The sequence below is a fragment of the Carassius gibelio genome, chromosome B8 (genome assembly GCF_023724105.1).
Source record: "Carassius gibelio isolate Cgi1373 ecotype wild population from Czech Republic chromosome B8, carGib1.2-hapl.c, whole genome shotgun sequence".
Classification (NCBI taxonomy): domain Eukaryota; kingdom Metazoa; phylum Chordata; class Actinopteri; order Cypriniformes; family Cyprinidae; genus Carassius; species Carassius gibelio.
The window spans coordinates 5,538,859-5,557,389 of NC_068403.1; the positions used below are offsets into that span (position 1 = coordinate 5,538,859).

General features: G+C 36.0%; 1 protein-coding gene and 1 long non-coding RNA gene across 6 annotated transcripts in view; one reads left to right on the forward strand and one right to left on the reverse strand.

Moving 5' to 3' along the window:
* LOC127963421 (plexin-B3) overlaps positions 1-11,481 on the forward strand; it is a 67,497-nt gene extending 56,016 nt beyond the window's left edge. For all 5 annotated transcript variants that reach the window (XM_052563328.1, XM_052563330.1, XM_052563329.1 and 2 more), the window contains exons 22-35: positions 2,080-2,297; positions 2,807-2,985; positions 3,522-3,588; positions 3,839-3,985; positions 4,080-4,239; positions 4,332-4,435; positions 5,323-5,404; positions 5,532-5,698; positions 5,811-5,971; positions 6,883-7,030; positions 7,204-7,268; positions 7,390-7,465; positions 8,492-8,566; positions 8,650-11,481. In XM_052563328.1, coding sequence (XP_052419288.1) covers positions 2,080-2,297; positions 2,807-2,985; positions 3,522-3,588; positions 3,839-3,985; positions 4,080-4,239; positions 4,332-4,435; positions 5,323-5,404; positions 5,532-5,698; positions 5,811-5,971; positions 6,883-7,030; positions 7,204-7,268; positions 7,390-7,465; positions 8,492-8,566; positions 8,650-8,754 — 1,754 coding nt within the window. In that variant the 3' untranslated portion in view covers positions 8,755-11,481. The remainder of the gene's footprint in view (positions 1-2,079; positions 2,298-2,806; positions 2,986-3,521; positions 3,589-3,838; positions 3,986-4,079; positions 4,240-4,331; positions 4,436-5,322; positions 5,405-5,531; positions 5,699-5,810; positions 5,972-6,882; positions 7,031-7,203; positions 7,269-7,389; positions 7,466-8,491; positions 8,567-8,649) is intronic.
* Positions 11,482-13,578: 2,097 nt separating this feature from the next.
* Positions 13,579-17,467, reverse strand: LOC127964206 (uncharacterized). The gene is made up of 4 exons (XR_008154999.1): positions 17,172-17,467; positions 15,186-15,307; positions 13,952-14,044; positions 13,579-13,839 (listed from the first exon to the last, which is right to left on the reverse strand). It is a non-coding gene; the product is annotated as an uncharacterized LOC127964206 (long non-coding RNA).
* Positions 17,468-18,531: the final 1,064 nt, after the last annotated feature.

The following is an 18,531-nucleotide window of genomic DNA, read 5'->3' on the forward strand; positions in this document are numbered from 1 at the left end:
TCACAGACAAACGTCTTAATATGATCGCACATCAGAAATATTTGGTGAGATAAAATGTGCACGATAACATTATTAAGCAAAGATACAAAGTACATACATTTTTTTCTCCTCCAGTACCGAAAGCAGAACCGATACCGTCAGATCTTTCTACGGTCTTTCATAATTTAGCACCGGGGCCATTTTAATACCGGGTCTCGGTACCCTTCACTAGTTATATGTATGCACACACAGATATAAATATATGATAATTATAAAAAGTATAACTAATAATAAATAAATAAAATTCTATATTACAATATTTTATAGTATTAAATATATATATATATGATATATGATATGATATGATAATTATAAAAAAGTATAACTAATAGTATATATTGCTTATTATTATATATAATGTTTATTTTATCATATATATATAAACCTGCAGGACCGGGTCGTTGTAGCAATGTGGTCAGTGAAGCTTAATTGATGATCCATCACAACTCCTAGGTTTCTGGCTGTCCTCGAAGGAGTTATGGTTGACGAGCCCAGCTGTATAGAGAAGTTGTGATGAATCAATGGGTTAGCTGGAATCACCAGTAGTTCAGTCTTTGTAAGGTTAAGCTGAAGGTGATGGTCATTCATCCAGCTAGAAATGTCACTCAGACAGGCTGAAATGCGAGCAGCTACCGTCGGGTCATCAGGCTGGAATGAGAAGTAGAGTTGGGTGTCATCGGCATAGCAGTGATAAGAAAAGCCATGCATCTGAATGACAGATCCTAAAGATGTCATGTAGATGGAGAAGAGAAGTGGTCCAAGTACTGATCCCTGAGGAACCCCAGTAGCAAGGTGGTGTGACTTAGAAACCTCACCCCTCCAAGACACACTGAAGGATCTGTCAGAGAGGTAGGACTTAACCCACAGGAGAGCAGTTCCAGAGATCCCCATCTTTCTGAGGGTGGACAGGAGAATCTGGTGATTAACAGTGTCAAAAGCAGCAGACAGGTCCAGTAAGATGAGTACCGAGGATTTTGAAGCTGCTCTTGCTCGTCGCAGGGCTTCAGTAACCGAGAGCAGAGCAGTCTCAGTTGAGTGGCCACTTTTGAAGCCAGACTGGTTGCTGTCCAGGAGGTTGTTCTGTCCAAGGAACATAGAAAGCTGGTTGAACACAGCCCGCTCAAGTGTCTTTGCAATGAATGGAAGAAGGGATACCGGTCTGTAGTTTTCAAGAAGCGCTGGATTTAGAGATGGTTTCTTGAGCAGTGGGCTTACCCGAGCCTGCTTGAATGCTAAGGGAAATGTTCCAGATTGAAGAGAGGAGTTGATAATGTGAGTAAGTGAAGGTATGACTGAAGAAGAGATCGCTTGAAGGAGGTGAGTGGGGATAGGATCAAGTGGACAAGTAGTAGGATGATTGGACAGGAGAATTTTGGAGACGTCCATCTCTGAGAGTGGGGAGAAGGAGGATAAAGAGTGTGCATCAGTCATTGTGAAGTTTTCCACAGTCTGTGGTGTGGAGAATTGTTCACTGATGGATCTCGTCTTATTTGTGAAGAAAGTTGCAAAGTCGTCCGCTGTAAGAGTCGATGGAGGAGGTGGAGGCGGCGGATTAAGAAGAGAAGAGAAAGTCTTGAATAGTGTCCGAGCGTCACAGCAGCTGTTAATTTTGTTGTGGTAGTAGGATGTTTTAGCTGTTAAGACCTTTGCAGAGAAGGAAGAGAGGAGTGATTGATACACACTGAGATCCGTAGAGTTTTTTGATTTCTGCCATTTCCTCTCTGCAGCCCTGAGTTTAGAGCGATGTTCACGGAGAACCTCGGACAGCCAGGGGGCAGATGGGGCAGTGCGTGCTGGTCTAGACAACAGTGGGCAAAAGTTGTCCAAGCAAGATGTTAAAGTGGAGCAAAGAGTGTCCGTAGCACTGTTCGTGTCCAGAGCAGAAAACTGAGAGAATGGTGGAAGAGAGGATGAAACCACAGCAGATAGGCAGATATGCACTAATGGCATGCACTTCTTATTCATGCAAATTGAGAGACACTTTTCGATTAACAATATCCATCACATGCACCATTAAACTGACTTCTTCCTGCCCTCCAGATCTGATGACGGAGATGATGGATTTGAGCAGTGATGTTGGTGGTCCTGGCATCCCCTTTCTGGATTACCGCACATATGCAGAGCGTGTTTTCTTCCCCGGCCAGAAGGGTGCGCCGCTGAGTCAGAATCTGGATTTGCCTGATTCTCGCAGGCAGACGGTGGAGCAGGGCCTGGGTCAGCTCAACAACCTGCTCAACAACAGACTCTTCCTTATACGGGTCAGTGAAGTGCTTTGTTTTCGGCACTAGCTTCCTGTCCAGGAAAAGTGTAATTACAGTGTTTATGCTGCTGGCGTATTCAGCACGTCAGTTGCTGTTTCTGGAGCTGTTATTTCACCTCAAAGAGTAAACAAAAGATGAAAAAGAAAGCAAATGTAATATTCATTTTGCACTGAATGCAGCTGGATGCCTGTTTAGTGGTGAGAGGGTTTTTTATTTTCTTTTTTTGGGGAGGGAATCTCAGTCGCTATCTTCTTTCTTGATGCTTTGTCTGCGTTTAATCTGCCAAACTGTCAAGCAGCGGCGCAGAAACTTCAGCGTCCAACTTCAGCATTTTAAATATTTATCCATCGTCACATGCTGAGGCTTTGTAGATGTTTTACACCTGCAGTGTTTTGAAAGCTCAAGCTGTTTGATTGAAATTGGTCAAACTAGTGTGCTCTTGCAGTGCATTTTAGGCAGCATCTGATGGCACTAAAGCTGGCGAACTCTCGTCTTGGTTTCTCTAGTTCATTCATACTCTGGAAGCACAGCAGAGTTTCTCACAGAGGGACAGAGGTTACGTCGCATCTCTTCTCACGATGGCCCTTCATGATAAGCTGGAATACTTCACAGATGTGATGAAGACCCTGCTGGGGGATCTAATGCAGCAATACGTGGCCAAAAACCCCAAACTCATGCTGCGCAGGTATTTTACATGCACTTTCTACTTATTTGGCAAACATATATTTGTCTTATTTGACCTAAAACAACCTACAGTGCATGCAAACATATTTTTATTTATGCTTTTCGTATTATATCTATTTTATTATATACAATATTGAGAGTTTGTTCTCTTAAAAACCCAGTAGACCTAATTTTGAAGCTTTAACTTTCTAGTTCACCACAAAGCAGGTGGTAGTTCAGAAATATGTTTTAATTCTGCTGTTTTGTAACATTGTGGGGTTTTCAAGAGCACATTTTTTCAATAATATTCATTAAGTCATAAGAAGCAGACTAATAAGAGACCTCTATCTTATGAAAATGAATTGCTTCTGTTGATGTTTTACCTGTGGTCTCGGAGACTCCAGACAGAAATAATGTAACAAGGTTATAGCTCAACTGAAGTAAATACATTTCCAATGAGTGCATCATGTGTTTGTGTAAAAACAACAACAAGCTGTCCTGATCTGATTATAGTAAATCTAATCTGAAGTGATATTCCACACATGTCGTCATCTATAGGACAGAGACCGTTGTGGAGAAGATGCTGACCAACTGGATGTCCATCTGTCTTTACTCATTTCTTAAGGTATCAGAGCATGTGATTGCTTCAGTTCTATGCAGAATAAATCAATATCTGTATTTAGAGTTTTAAATTATTATAATAATATTTTTTCACAATAAACACATTTTATGTAAATAAATATATAATGAATTTATATTACTTGTAGAAAAACAATCATGTATTGTATCATTTACGAGATATATTTTAATATATAGTTTAGTTAATAATATAAAAATGATTCAATATGTATTTATCTTGGGTGTATTTTCACCAGGAGGTTGCTGGAGAGCCTCTCTACAAGTTGTACAGGGCTATTAAATACCAGGTGGATAAAGGACCAGTGGATGTAGTGACGGGCAAAGCCAAGCGCACTCTGAACGACAGCCACCTGCTCCGAGAGGACATTGAATACTGCTCAGTGGTGCGTCTCTGTAACGCTTCCATCTCATTGCTATTAAAACACAACTCCTACATGAAGAACTCTTATCAAGACCGAGTTTTTGTTTCCCTCTCAGACTCTGACTGTGCTGGTGAAGAGCGGTGTCGAGGTCCAGCCCTGTCCTGTTAAAGTTCTGGACTCTGACACCATCACTCAGGTTAAAGATAAAATCCTGGACCAGATTTATAAAGGAGCACCATACTCCCAAAGACCAGCCGCAGACTCACTGGACCTTGGTACGGTTTTGTGAGATATATCCAGACTAGTCACGACTAAGAAAAACTGTTTTTTTTCTTAAAGCTTTGTTTTGCATATTGTTTTCTGTTAGAGTGGCGATCGGGCCAGGCGGGTCACCTGACTCTTTCAGATGATGATGTCACAGCCATCGTTCAGGGTCGCTGGAAACGGATCAACACCTTACAGCACTACAAGGTACAGCTGGACATTTACTTTCAAGAATTTTTGCATTCAAGACAAATGGGTTGGTTGGTTGATTTGAGGGTTGCTTGACTATAAGATTGACTGGTTGATGGGTTGGTTGGTTGGTTGATTGACTGGTTAGTTGGTTAGCTGATTTTGTGAGTTGGATGGTTAATTTTTTTGTAGTTTTTTTGCGAGTTGATTGTTCATTTTATGAATTGTTTGGTTGATTTTGAGCTGATTGTTTGGTTGATTTTATGAATTTATTTTTTGGTTGACTTTGTGAGTTGATTTTGTTGATTTTTATGAATTTATTGTTTGGTTGATTTTGTGAGTTGGTTCATTTTATTCATTTATTGTTTGGTTCATTTTATCAATTGTTTGGTTGATTTTGAGATGATTGTTTGGTTGATTTTATGAATTTATTTTTTGTTGCTTTTTTGAGTTGATTGTTTGGTTGATTTTTACGAATTTTTTGTTTGGTTTATTTTATGATTTTATTATTTTGTTCATTTTGAGCTGATTGTTTTGTTGATTTTATTAGTTTTTTGTTTTGTCAGCCAGTTGATTGTTTTAGTTTTTTGTGTGTGTTTCTTGGTTGATTTTTTTAAATTTATTGTTTGTTTCATTTTCTGAATACATTTTTGGTTGATTTTGTGAGTTGGTTGATTTTATTCATTTATTGTTTGGTTCACTTTATCAATTGTTTGGTTGATTTTATTAATGTATTTTTTGGTTGCTTTTTGTGTTTTTCTTGGTTGGGTTGATTTTTTTGAATTTATTGTTTGTTTCATTTTCTGAATTTATTTTGGTTGATTTTGTGAGTTGGTTGGTTAGCTGATTCGTTGACTGTTTGGTTGATTGATTTAGCTCTAAGTCTCTCTCTTTTCTCTGATCAGGTGCCTGATGGGGCCACTGTGGCTCTCATCCCTCGTTCCCAGAGTTCACTTGGAGTAAATCAGTTCTATCAGACTGGAGAGAGTAAGCTTAATACTTTTTGCTCAATCGAACGTAAATGGCCATCTCTTTTTCAATCTATTCACTTCATTACTGACCACCAGAAAGCAAAAAATGATACGTGTCTCCTCGATATCTGGTGTTGCTGTAGAAACTCCCATGCTGGAGGGAGAGGAGGAGGAAGGTCTTCGTCTGTGGCATCTGGTGAAGCCGAGCGAGGACTCTGAGATCCCCAAACACAGGAAGAGCAGCATGAGAGAGCGGGAGCGGGCAAAAGCCATTCCTGAGATCTACCTTACACGACTGCTTTCTATGAAGGTACGGGAGATCTGATCTTTAATACAGCACACGCCACGTCAAACAAATCCTGTTCGTTTGAGATCCGTCTTCTGCCGCTGACTGCTCTGTGTTTACAAATGTGTATCTTCAGGGCACTCTGCAGAAGTTTGTAGATGATGTCTTTGTAGCCATACTGAGTAGGACACGGCCTCCACCCATCGCTGTCAGATTCTTCTTTGACTTCCTGGACGACATGGCAGAGAAACACGGGATTGACGACCCAGAGACCGTTCACATATGGAAAACAAACAGGTCAGTGCTATTTCCCTCATATAGCTTAGTTCTGTAAAACTTTTTAATAAAGCATTTTCATAAGGTTTTACGAGGTTATTAGAACATTTGAAGTTGATTGCTTTTTTTATTGTGTGTGTATATTTTATTGTGTGTGCCTGCTTCATTGGTAATTAAATACATTTTTGAAACATTTCATACAGTGCAAAATTTGTTGCACCTCTCTAAAATATTAAATTAGCTAAATATTGCTTTTGTAGAATAAGCCATTCTTGCAAAAAACTTTGATGTCTGATTTGTGAGTGAGTTATTTATTTTGAACAATTTCTTTTCAGTGGTCTGAAAATTGGTCTGAATCATTCAAACTGATTTGCATTTGAATGATTTTTAAACATCCATATCGTGTAATTACAAATATTTGCAAACATCATGAAACAGTCATGAAAATATTTAATTCTATAGTTATTTATTGTATAAATTCACAAGCTAGAGTTATTTTTCTCTAATCATCTGATTGAACTTGCTCACTAATTGGTTTGAACAATTAATTACTTAATCTGAATTTCATTGGATTAAATATTTGGAAACAATAATAAGATACTGAAATTTTTGAAATGTGCAAATGTCTATAGTGAATATACACTTTTATACATATTTTAATTTTATATAAATACATTGAAGCAATTTCAATTTGCTTTTTTGTAAAAAAAACTAAATTATTTATTCCCCCAATCAATTGGTCAAACAGGTTCAGAAAATGTAATTAGTGAATCTGAATTTAAATGGATTTTTTGAAATCCTTACTAAGTAATTGCAAATGATTAAAAAGGTCATGGAAATTCATCGGACAGAAAGTGTGCAACCCTGATGTTTCTCTGTTCATTAAATTGCATGTTCATTTAAATGCACTTTTGTCTTCCCTCCACCCGCAGTTTACCTTTGCGTTTCTGGGTCAACATCTTGAAGAATCCTCAGTTCGTCTTTGACGTGCAGGTGACGGATAGCGTGGATGCTGTCCTTTCTGTTATCGCACAGACCTTCATTGATTCCTGCACTACATCCGAGCACAAAGTGGGCCGGGTCAGTACAGTAATTAACCTCTTGACCTCTCTAGCTGTGACCTCATTATGGTGAGAGTGTGCATGTAGAGCGAGAAGATGAACAAGGGCAGGAAAGGGAGAAAAGGAAACAAGTAAAAACCGAAAGACGCTGTAGCAGTGAAAGAGCTCATTGTCATGTGTCTTGTCCTTCAGGATTCTCCAGTGAATAAGCTGTTGTACGCCCGAGAAATCCCACGATATAAGCAGCTGGTGGAGAGGTGAGAAAATCTGAACCTTATATAGCAGTGTAGCCTTTTGCAAACATATCTATTAGCACTGAAATTTGGATAGAGGAGGTTCATGATATGCAGTGCTATAAAGCTTCTTCCTCTCCTGCAGGTACTACAGTGATATTCATAACGCCGTGTCTGGCTGTTACCAGGAAATGAATTCAACCCTCACAGAGCTGTCAGGGGTGAGACTGAATTTTATTCTAATAGAAATGAAATTCTAACTGTAACGTTTTAACTCATAGCAGGGTCTAAAAGTATTAAACCACATTGAGATCCTGGAATGGAATGTTTAGTTTAAGGGTCAACGACTTGACACTCATTCATTGTCTTATTAATTTATTCCAACAAACATTTGCAATTCACACATGCAGCGACTTCATTAGTCCTTTTTTGTGATGAGTGTTTTTAACTTCTGAAATATTAATTGATCGGGTTATAATATATGGTGTGTACCTTTTTGAATTCGAAATTGTAAATTATTAAAATTATTTAATTAGTAGTACATGATTTTTGTAATAAAAAAAAAAAAAAAAGTACATTATTAATTGTAAAATATATTTTTTTGTTTTGAATAACTAGTACATGATATTTAAAGGTCATGTGGCGTGTTTAAATTTTGTTTTAGCATTTTAAAACATTTAAAGTATATATTTTTAATTAAGAATATTTGTTAAAATGTAATTGCCATGTGGTTTCCAGGTCATTTTTAAGGTAATAATTGTAAAATATATATTTTTTGTTTATTTTGAAATGATTTATTTAAAATCATCAGGTATGATAACTTATTGAATTAATAAATGTAAATTATTAAACATTTTTGCAATTAATAATTCATGATATTAGTGTAAAAAACACCATGTCAAAGTAATGTGACAATTAAAAAGTATAATTGTCAAAAATTAAGCGCATATATATATATATATATATATATATATATATATATATATATATATATATATATATATATATATATATATATATTTATATATATATATATATATATATATATATATATATATATCTATAGATATATAGATATAGATATATATATATATATATATATATATATATATATAGTACTACTTAAATGGATTTTAGCTATGAGGAAAAATATGTTTTTATTTATACTTTTTCAAAGATTTTTCTTTTTCTTTGTCATGGACACTTAAACCTTCTATTTTAAGATTCTGATGACTGTCTGTTTTTAGAGCTTTGCATCTGAGATGAACAGTTTGGTGGCGTTGCATGAGCTGTACAAGTATATCAACAAATACTATGATCAGGTCAGTATGGGATTAATATAAGCTTCTTATGATGTTTGTGCTAGAGCAAATTAAAATACTCCTTTATATTGTGCTGTATGCAGATTATCATGTCTCTGGAAGAAGACGCTGCGGGTCAGAAGATGCAGTTGGCGTATCGTCTTCAGCAGGTCGCCGCCCTGGTGGAGAATAAAGTCACTGACCTTTAGGCTTTGACCTTTTACCTATAATCACGTCTTATCTCATGTGATCAGCTGATGAAATGCAACCACTACGCCAAACACATGTGTGCTTCCACAACCGTTCACATAAACTACCTGCATATTCTTAACAAAAGGGAACAGGAAATGAAGTAATGATCACTTTCTTCCGATGAAACCCTAATGGGAAATTTATTGGAGAAGGATTGCAATTCACAGGAGTATTGGCTGACAGGAAGTGTGTGTGTGCATGGTTAATTGTGATGTGTTTGTCTGAAAGGCTCTGCTGTATATATGAAGTTTACCTAATTCAGATTTTAATGACACTACTGAAGCAGCTCTCACATATTGTGACATGCTGAGACACTTTTTATACCATTTCTATTTCCATTCAAGTGATCACATCCACTGTATGGAGTTTTATGAACTGATTCAACGAAACAGCGGACAAATCCCACATTAACTTCTACTGTACATGGAGTATTTCGTACAAAATGTTCTACTCCTCCACAATCAAAGCCCAAACTCAAAGACTGACTTTGGCCGTGTGGTGTTAACCTTTTATACTAAAATGTCTACATTAGTATTGCAGATCAAAACAAGTATTAAGCTTTTACAGGGACTGTAGAGTAAGTCTATGCACACAAGTGCCATAACAAGTTATAAGAGCACAATATTTGTGTGCACGTTATTGTGTAGCTTTAGGTGTGCATGCAACAAAAAAGAAAAAAAGGTTTTCCACTGTTGTTAGTATCTCAAATATCTGGAAGTTGTTAAATGTGATCATCTTAATTTGGTTTGTATTATCATAAGCTGATTAACTTTACTTCATTAGGCAGATTTCTGATTGAACCCTAATAAAATATATGTATGGGTCACATTTTTCTCAAAAAACAAGAGATAAAGAATTAAGAAATTATATTTTGCACAATATACCTTATTCTTAAACTTCAACTAATATATCATTGTTTTTCACTTTTCATTGTAATAGGTTTTTGCATTGATTCTTAAATCTTATAAAGATGTTGTAATGCACAACAACTTTCAATTCAAATAAATTTTTTTGATTTAGGCGTGAGATAAATCCCAGATCTTTCTGCAGGTTTTGTGAGATTCACACACACTTACAGTAAATGGCATTGATTTCTTAATGCCTGCTTTGTATTTAATAGCAAAAGCGAAAACAATTAAAGATTCAATCTCAAGCGTTTTGAGTCTCAAATGAAATCGCAATGCAGCTGGGTTTTCCAGTCCCTTGGGAGGTATTGACACAAAACTGGGACATTTGGGTCATTGGATTTCGACTTGGCAAATGGAGAATAGCATCTTTATTCACTTGGTCCCAATGATTAGAAAAGCAGCAGTCTGACTGAAAGTTGTTTACATCAGACACTGAATAGAAACTAACTTATTATATTGTAAATAATGCTTATTTATACATGACCGCCATGGTGCCTTCTTTGTTACTTTTTATAACGTCTACCGATTTAAAAAAACATGCTTGACATTACTTGCCAAATGGAGGAAAAGATGAACTGTGGCACGATTGTTGCCTGTTGTGAAGATCATACGGGGCTTTTAGATTCTGTACTCGTGATTACAGCCGTTGATTCAGTATAAATCTATGTGTAGCTCGATCATTTCTAGTTTGCAGTTTCGGCTCATTTTCCAGAGCAATCTTGTTGTCACAGGTGAAGCTGGTGTAAATTAAATTGTATTTTTTTTTTTTGTGCATCTGTTCTTTTTAGCTTCTTAAAACGGTCATGATTTGTTTTTCGCCTGAAGCACTTGTCTAATTGTTTTGTAGTTTGATCATGAAGCTGACGTCATATGCTTTAACAGAGCTGAAAATAATGAATTCAATGCTATCTGGACATCTCAAATGTATTTTTGAAGGCTTTCCTGTCCCTGCATTTATTTATGTGATTTTGAGCTATTACGCATCATCATACTAATGTATGCACAGAGCTGTGTTTTAAAAATGGGAAACATTAGTTTGCTCATCCTGTGTATGTTTATTAGCCTGTTGTTGAATGTGTTTGGCCTCTTGGTGTATTTTTTTATTATTATAGGCTGATGCATGCTTGAGATTTGATTGGATTTTCTGATTGGGGTGCTTTATGAGAGGTTCACTCGATGGACTGCGTTATGAGTGCATGACTCTCATAAGAACACAGAAGAAAGCGTGTGTGTATGCATGAGATTTGTAAGTAAGTAATTGTAGCGCTTCGTACATGACGGTGAGGTTTTTTGGAGAATCTCCCGTTATGTACAGTTTTCTCTAAGAGAATCCTGCGAAACCTTCTTTTTGTACAGTCTTGCGATTTTCTGTTTTACCAGTTGTGTGGAATATGGCTTTGTATCTTTGCAGATAAACCATTGTTTAGAGAATTGTTGGTGTTTATGGAGCCCTTTCCCGGCACCGAGTTTTACACAACTTTTATACAAGGGTAAAAAAAAATAATATATGGTAATTTTCTAATGAAGTTGGGGTTAAAAGAGAGCTTAAATCCAGTCTAAAGACTCTTTTGTACTTGTATTGTGTATAGTTTGCTAACAATTGTGTATATGTGCCTGTACATATTGTGAAGAGAACTTGTTCTTTTTGTTTTTTTGATTTTGTTTTTCAACAGACTTACTCTCTCCATTCAGGAGAAATTGGGAGCCAAAATGTTGAAATAAGTGAAATGGAAAATTTGTATCTGGAAAAAATAAAGCTATAATTTTAACAATGAAGATGTTGTGTGTACTGTTTTAGATTTTGTTTATTTATAGACAGCAGAACAAAGGTGTCCAGGACAGTATTAATATAGATAGATGGCTACATCTCCTGTGGGCTGAATTACTTTAACTAATGTGTTGGAATCAGTACCAAAAAAAGGATGATTTTTAAATTCTGAACCATTTTACGAAATTAAATCACAGTTTCTTGCTTCAGAACCTACGGCATAGGTATGATTTAAAATTAATATTTAACCTATGTTCTCTTTAAGCTGAAAAAAATAAATAAAACATGGTTATAGTTAAACCAAGGCTACACCAACCATAGTTTAACCATGGTATTTTGTATAAAATTGTAAAAAAAATAAAAATAATAATAATAATGGTTATAATTTTACTATTGTAAAACCACAGTAATTTTTTTACTTTATATTATACATATTTTTTTGATGTACGGTTTAATAAAAAAAGAAATCTGAAATAAAGATTTCTTGATATGCACACCGAAGACCAGATCTGAATCAAAAGATTCTCGATCTGCACTCCATAATCAGTCAATTAACATTTAAATTAGATTAAAATAAAATGTAAGCATTTAGCAGACGCTTTTATTCAGTTATCAATTTTTACCTATCATGTGTTCCCGGGGAATCGCACCCCCAACCTTGCGCTTGATAATGCAATGCTCTACCACTTGAGCTACAGGAACACTAACGTTAACAATATGATTTACATTTAGCAGACGCTTTTATCCTAAATGACTTACAGTGCATTCAAGCTAACATTTTTTATCTAATATGTGTTTCCTTGGAATTGAACCCACAACCTTGCGCTGCTAACACAATGCTCTACCACTTGAGCAACAGGAACATGCAATGAAATTTGTTCAAAAATCTGCTCTGAAATTACAATCTTAATAGTCTCGCAATTGATGGCAGCTTTGATTGGCCAAGGCCCACCCATGAGGCCATTTGACTGACATTTCAAACAACCAATCACAGTTTCTTTCATCGTCACGTACGAAGCGTGGAAATGTTGCCACAATAATAGACCGGTGTGTAAAACTCTAAGATTCTATGCCGTGAACTTTAAATATTTCACATACTTTTGAAACTCCAGTGTTTAGTTGATCCTGATAAGCACTCGTTGTCACAGTTGTAAACACAACAGCTATCTTCTTTTGTGAGAGGTTTGGTTTCACGGCATCTTTGTTTCCAGGCGGAATGTTAAAAAACGTGACTCGTCTCACGGAAATCCTGTAAAATTCAACCAATCCGATGACGACTTTAACAATCCTGAAGTGTTCCACTTTGTGTCCCATATGTATCAGACGTTTAGCCAGTGGTCCGTGGGTGTGACGACTGAGGCTGAGACTATGATCTAAATAAAATTATTCACGATACCCGAAGGACATCTGAATCAAATGATTCTGATTTTAATCAAACTGATTCAACTGCGCTTTTGAAACAATGACATTGACATTGACATTGATTCAGCTGCGCTTTCGAAACAATGATTAAGAGTTTTGAAAAGCTCTGTTTCAACCATTAAGCACATTAAATGCTTTTTAAAATCATTACAAGTGATGTTGAAATTCGAAAATGAATGGCTTAGCTTATTTCACTATACAGTATTTTAAATAGTTTGACCACTGCTGTTCAGTTGGTGACAGTTTAATAGGAAATATGTTAAAAGCATCCTGTAATCTCATACCATTGAAGTAAATATTAAATTTATAGTATGTATGTTCTTTTTGGAAGAGTACGAAAGAGGATTAGGGCCGAGCAAAAATACCAAATACACTGTAAAAAAAAATATGCCTCTCCAACATAAAAATTTCTAGTGACCCGTTGCACCTAAAATTTTTAGTTGGCCCAATTTAAGTTGCGGAAACCAACTTTTTTGTGTTGTGCTGACTACCCCTGCATGTAGACTGAACTTGAAATAGAATGTTGTGTCAATTAAATATTTTCTGTTGACTAAACATAGCTTGTTGGGCCAACAAGCAGACTAAAATTGAAATAAATTGTTGTATTAAATATTTAATCTTGGTCAAAATAGTCTATTTTTCATTATTTCAAATAAACTACACACTAGGCTTTGATAAAAAAAACATTTTATTTATTTATTTAAATACATATGAATTTGCCTGTTAGGCTCAAGTAAAATATTACACAAGTATTCAACCAGTGCCGAAACAACCATCATGAGGGAATTTGTGAAGTCTCCCAGATTGTCCATGATAACTTCCTCCTCCAGTACTACAGCCACATTGACCACTGTGGGATATGGTCCTGAGTTGGTAGAACTGTCAGTCACTTTCAGGATCCCCATTTGCATGGCCTTTGTGTGTGGCCCCAGTGCCTCAGTATCCTGTGAAACACAATAAATGTCTTTTAGTGTCAGACTGAAAGCATAATGTCTTATGCAATCACTACCGCATCACAAACAGTAATACCATAATAAAGATATTCAAATTAATTACCTTAATAGTCTTTGAAATTGAAGCTGGCTCTCTCAAGTACAGGGGAAGACCACTAAGAACAGCAGACCTTCAATGAGTAGTTAGATCTGTGGTCTGCCAAAAAGACCATCAATAAGACATTATTAAGTCGCTTAATTAACAAAGGGGTTACACATATACTCTCCCAACAGTTTAGGATCACCTACTCTTTTCACCATTGGGCGTCATTTCAACCAACTTCATGAAATAGTTTCCTGAAATACAATCAAGATTACAATCTGAGGGGGATAATCAGCTAACAAGTGCAGCAAGTCTACAGATCCCTTAAAGAGATACTCCACCGAAAAATGTAAGTTCTGTCATCATATACTCATCCTCATGTTGTTTCAAACCTGTATGAATTTCTTTCTTCTGCTGAACAGAAAGGAAGATATTTAGAAGAATGTCAGTGGGGTATCCCTTTAAGACTGTTTGAATAACATTACCAGAGTCTACTTAGGTTAGATACTGAGAGTGGTTTTCTAACAGTCCTAAAATAGATCTCAAACATGCTGTGCGCACGATGGCTGTTTTTTGTTCAGTCATATTGACCAATAGCATGTCAGGTGACTTTCATGAGGCTGATCAAGATTAACCAATGGTGAAATGAGTCAATTCTGCCCAGTATGTAGGTGCTGGTCAAACGGAGCTATATGATAGGAGAAAAACAGCTTAATACGACACCAAAATATTTCTCTCTAATGCATACATGTTGATCTCAAGGTCTTAATCAGGGAAGTTGACTGCTTTGCCCATTTTGTTATCCATACCAATTGAAACAATAAAATAGCACCATAATCAAAATCTCAACCAAGGTTCCATGTACACTCCATGTAAATAAGATAACGTAAACAATACGTGTGACATCCCACAAGCAAAAAAATAAGCCATCATCTCTGAACGCCATTTATGGCATACATTATATTATGTATTTGTGGGATTTGTACATGTATTGTAGATGTATACATTGAACCTTTTTGACAAATTCTGATCATATAATATAATTCTATTTTTTACATAATGAGCAATGGATAAATGTCACAAGACAATTATCAACTCAACTGCCAGAGACATTGAAATTAAAATGTTGAGTTTTGCAGTTAAGTTTTTGTGGAGCAGTGAGCTGTTGGCAGTTTGTTCTCTTGAACAGGTATCAGTAAATTATGTTACACTGTTTAACACTGTTATATTTTATACAAAGAAATGATTAATATACCTGGGCATCCAGTTGTTCCAGAATTTCATCCAAGTTGTTCCACCTTCCCAGTCTTGCTTTTGGCTCTGTACATCTTTAGCAACCCCTGGGTGTGATTGTCCAGCGATGTCAGGAATGGCTGACTTCAGGTCAATAGGGTAGATGCGGAAGAATTCAGCACAAACCCGTGGGTAATGAAAGATTCAGAAGCAAACAATTAAAAGCAAAGCAAATTATTTCTTAGCCTAAATTATCAGTCACTCTGTGATAGCAAAAGCACAAGTTGTCAAGACTAGCTGTCTGTTACAGTCAATTATCATATATATCATAAGCCAAAATGCAAATGGAATTTGAAAATATTGACCATTAAAAATATTAAACGGAAACATGTAACCGTTGGGAAAACTGATAACGTTAAACAGCTTACAAATCTGATAACATTAGCAGCTATTAATTTTCGTGTTAGCACAACTCTTTATTTAATTTTATCAGACTGAAATGTTATTTCACTCTTGCAAATTGAGGCTTTGTGCAAAGTACTAGCTGCTAACACGAAGGCACATGTGCTTTGAATGCCACTAACAGTTAGAACTAACGTTAGCCTAAATTATCAGTCACTCCGTGATAGCAATAGCACAAGTTGTCAAGACTAGCTGTCTGTTACAGTCAATTATCATATATATCATAAGCCAAAATGTAAATGGAATTTGAAAATATTGACCATTAAATATATTAAACGGGAACATGTCATGCTTAATAACCGTTATGCTGTGTTCACACCAAACGCGAATAGAGCGTCTGGCGCGAATGATTTCAATGTTAAGTCAATGCAAAGGCGCGTTTATGCGCGTCTGGAGGTCTCGCGGCGCGAATGGGGCGTTAAGCGCGGCGCGGAAGACGCGAATTCGCCTCATTCGCGCGTCTAGTTCGCGCGAATGACGCGAATTGACGCGCGAATAGGGCGTTTCGCGTGAAACGCGCGTTAAGCGCGAAGGTGCTTTTTGTGCATTTAGCGTTTGACGCGAATTCGCGTCTGCCGCCCGAGTTGAAAAATTTCAACTTTGGCGTCAATTCGCGTCGCGTTAACCAATCAGGAGCCTGCTAGGAGTCACTCATTCAACAGTATGTTCCTGCAGCCTCCGGTTGTGCAGGAATACCCTTCTCCACTCATTCAACAAGGAGGAACGACAGATGTTGTCAGTGAGCAGTCAACCGGAGCTATATGACAAAAGTACATATTTCTATAGAGACAGGAATAAAAAGGACATATATGTATATAAAAAACATATTAATAAATAAATTGAATAAAGGCCAATAGATAAGAAACGTTTCATTTTACCCCAAACAAATTATATTTTATCTTGAACCACTAAAGAGACATCAGAGCCAGCGGCAAATGTCAGAAGGTCTAGCCGAGCCGAGGCTGCTCTCGGCGGATACATGATGACGGAGCTCATCTCCGAGATCGGCGAAACACATTTTTTTTAAATAGACGCTGTCATTATAAATAAACCACATATCTGAGTTTAAAACAACTACATTCTCGCCTGAAATACTTTTAAAACTACATTTCATGACACAGTAACAGTAATATTTTGAAAATTATCCGAATAAAAATGGCGGTTGAAAATGCTGCGTGAACTCAGCTGGCAGAAGCCCCCCCATGACGCGAATTCGCGTCTGTTGTGAAGTTAATTCCACGCGCGAATGAAGCGAATTACTCGCGCGAATGAAGCGAATGATCTCAAAATGGTCAAGCGGCAAACTAGGCGCGGTAGACGCGAATTTGACGCTCTATTCGCGTTTGGTGTGAACACAGCATTAGGGTCGACTTTAAATCACATGCCAGTTGGAAAGGAACGCTAAGCTTTATGAGTTAAACGTTATTTTCCAGCACTGCTAATCACTGTAGGTACTCACAATAAAGCTATTTCAAACTTTGTTGATAGACAATCGATATATTATTAACCTAAATTTGCTCATTAACTCGCAGCACAAAGTACTCACCAATGCAATGTCGTGACTCCAGCCTGCTGCAGCGCTGCCTGGTAGAACTCCTTTGCGCATGCTCAGACGATTGACGCTGTTCTCTCTTGCTCGGCCAACATAATATTTTTTGTGCAACGTTAAAAGTTATCTCAACATAATTATTTATTTTCTCTTGATGAACATTTTGTAGTACAATCATGGAAATCATGCAATCATTGACCAAACATATTTTTCTTATTTGACACAACCATTATGTTGAGCCAACATGTATTTCCTCATTTGTACAACTTTTTGCATCAGTAATTTTTTACAGTGTAGAAATTAAAGTTAAATTAATGTTAAAGTTACATTTTGAGAAAAAACGTAAATGGTTGAGAATAAGCTCATTAAATTATGAGAAAAAACGTAATATTTAAATTTTTATCCTACTTTTTCCTCGAAAGTGGAGATATTTTTTCTCAAAATGTAATGAGTGTTTATTACTACTATTATTATTATTATTTCTTAGCCATAGCTAACCCTGTCTAGTAGTTCTTACTCAACCCATAAATGTAACCTACAGTTTTTTTTCTTTGGGCCTTAATTACAACAACAGTGGTTACATACACAAATAGTTAATTATTTGATCAAAATTATTACTAGAGATAATTTAGTAGTCGCTGGATATTGGAAGGCACATGTACCTATGTCCCTACTAAATTAGACTATATGGCCTTAATTGGTGAGTAAGTGATAATATGTTCTGTTGAAGAAACAAACTCATCCACATATATCTTTTTTCTGTCCGCAGTTCACCCCAAAATATTAAAAATTACATTTTAGCAGAAATTACTGCATATATATATATATATATATATATATATATATATATATATATATATATATATATATATATATATATATATATATATATATATATATATATTGCGACTTACAAATGTGCACAACAGAAGCAATCAACTGAAGTATTAAAACAACTACTATCAGATCCAAAACTAAAAGCTAAAAGTCTATAAATACTATACACATTTAACAAATTAAAAATAATGTATTATGACAAATGCATACAACAAAATAAAAAAACTTAACATTTAAATTAAAAACTAAATATAAAGCTAAACCAGTTCAAAATATTAAAGAACAAAAGGTAAAAGAGTATTTATTTATTTATTTTTTTAATTCCGAACAATTTTTACGAAAATTTCTGGCTTCATATTAGAAAAAAATACGTCATTTCCATGTTCTGTTTCACTAATTTGAAATAAGATAACGCTTTAATGACTTGGCTGGAAAAATATATTTTGCTTGATGTTTAGTAGGCCTAATATTCAGAAAAAATAATGTCCTCGTGCAGTCCCATTTCAATCGCACGAGCTGC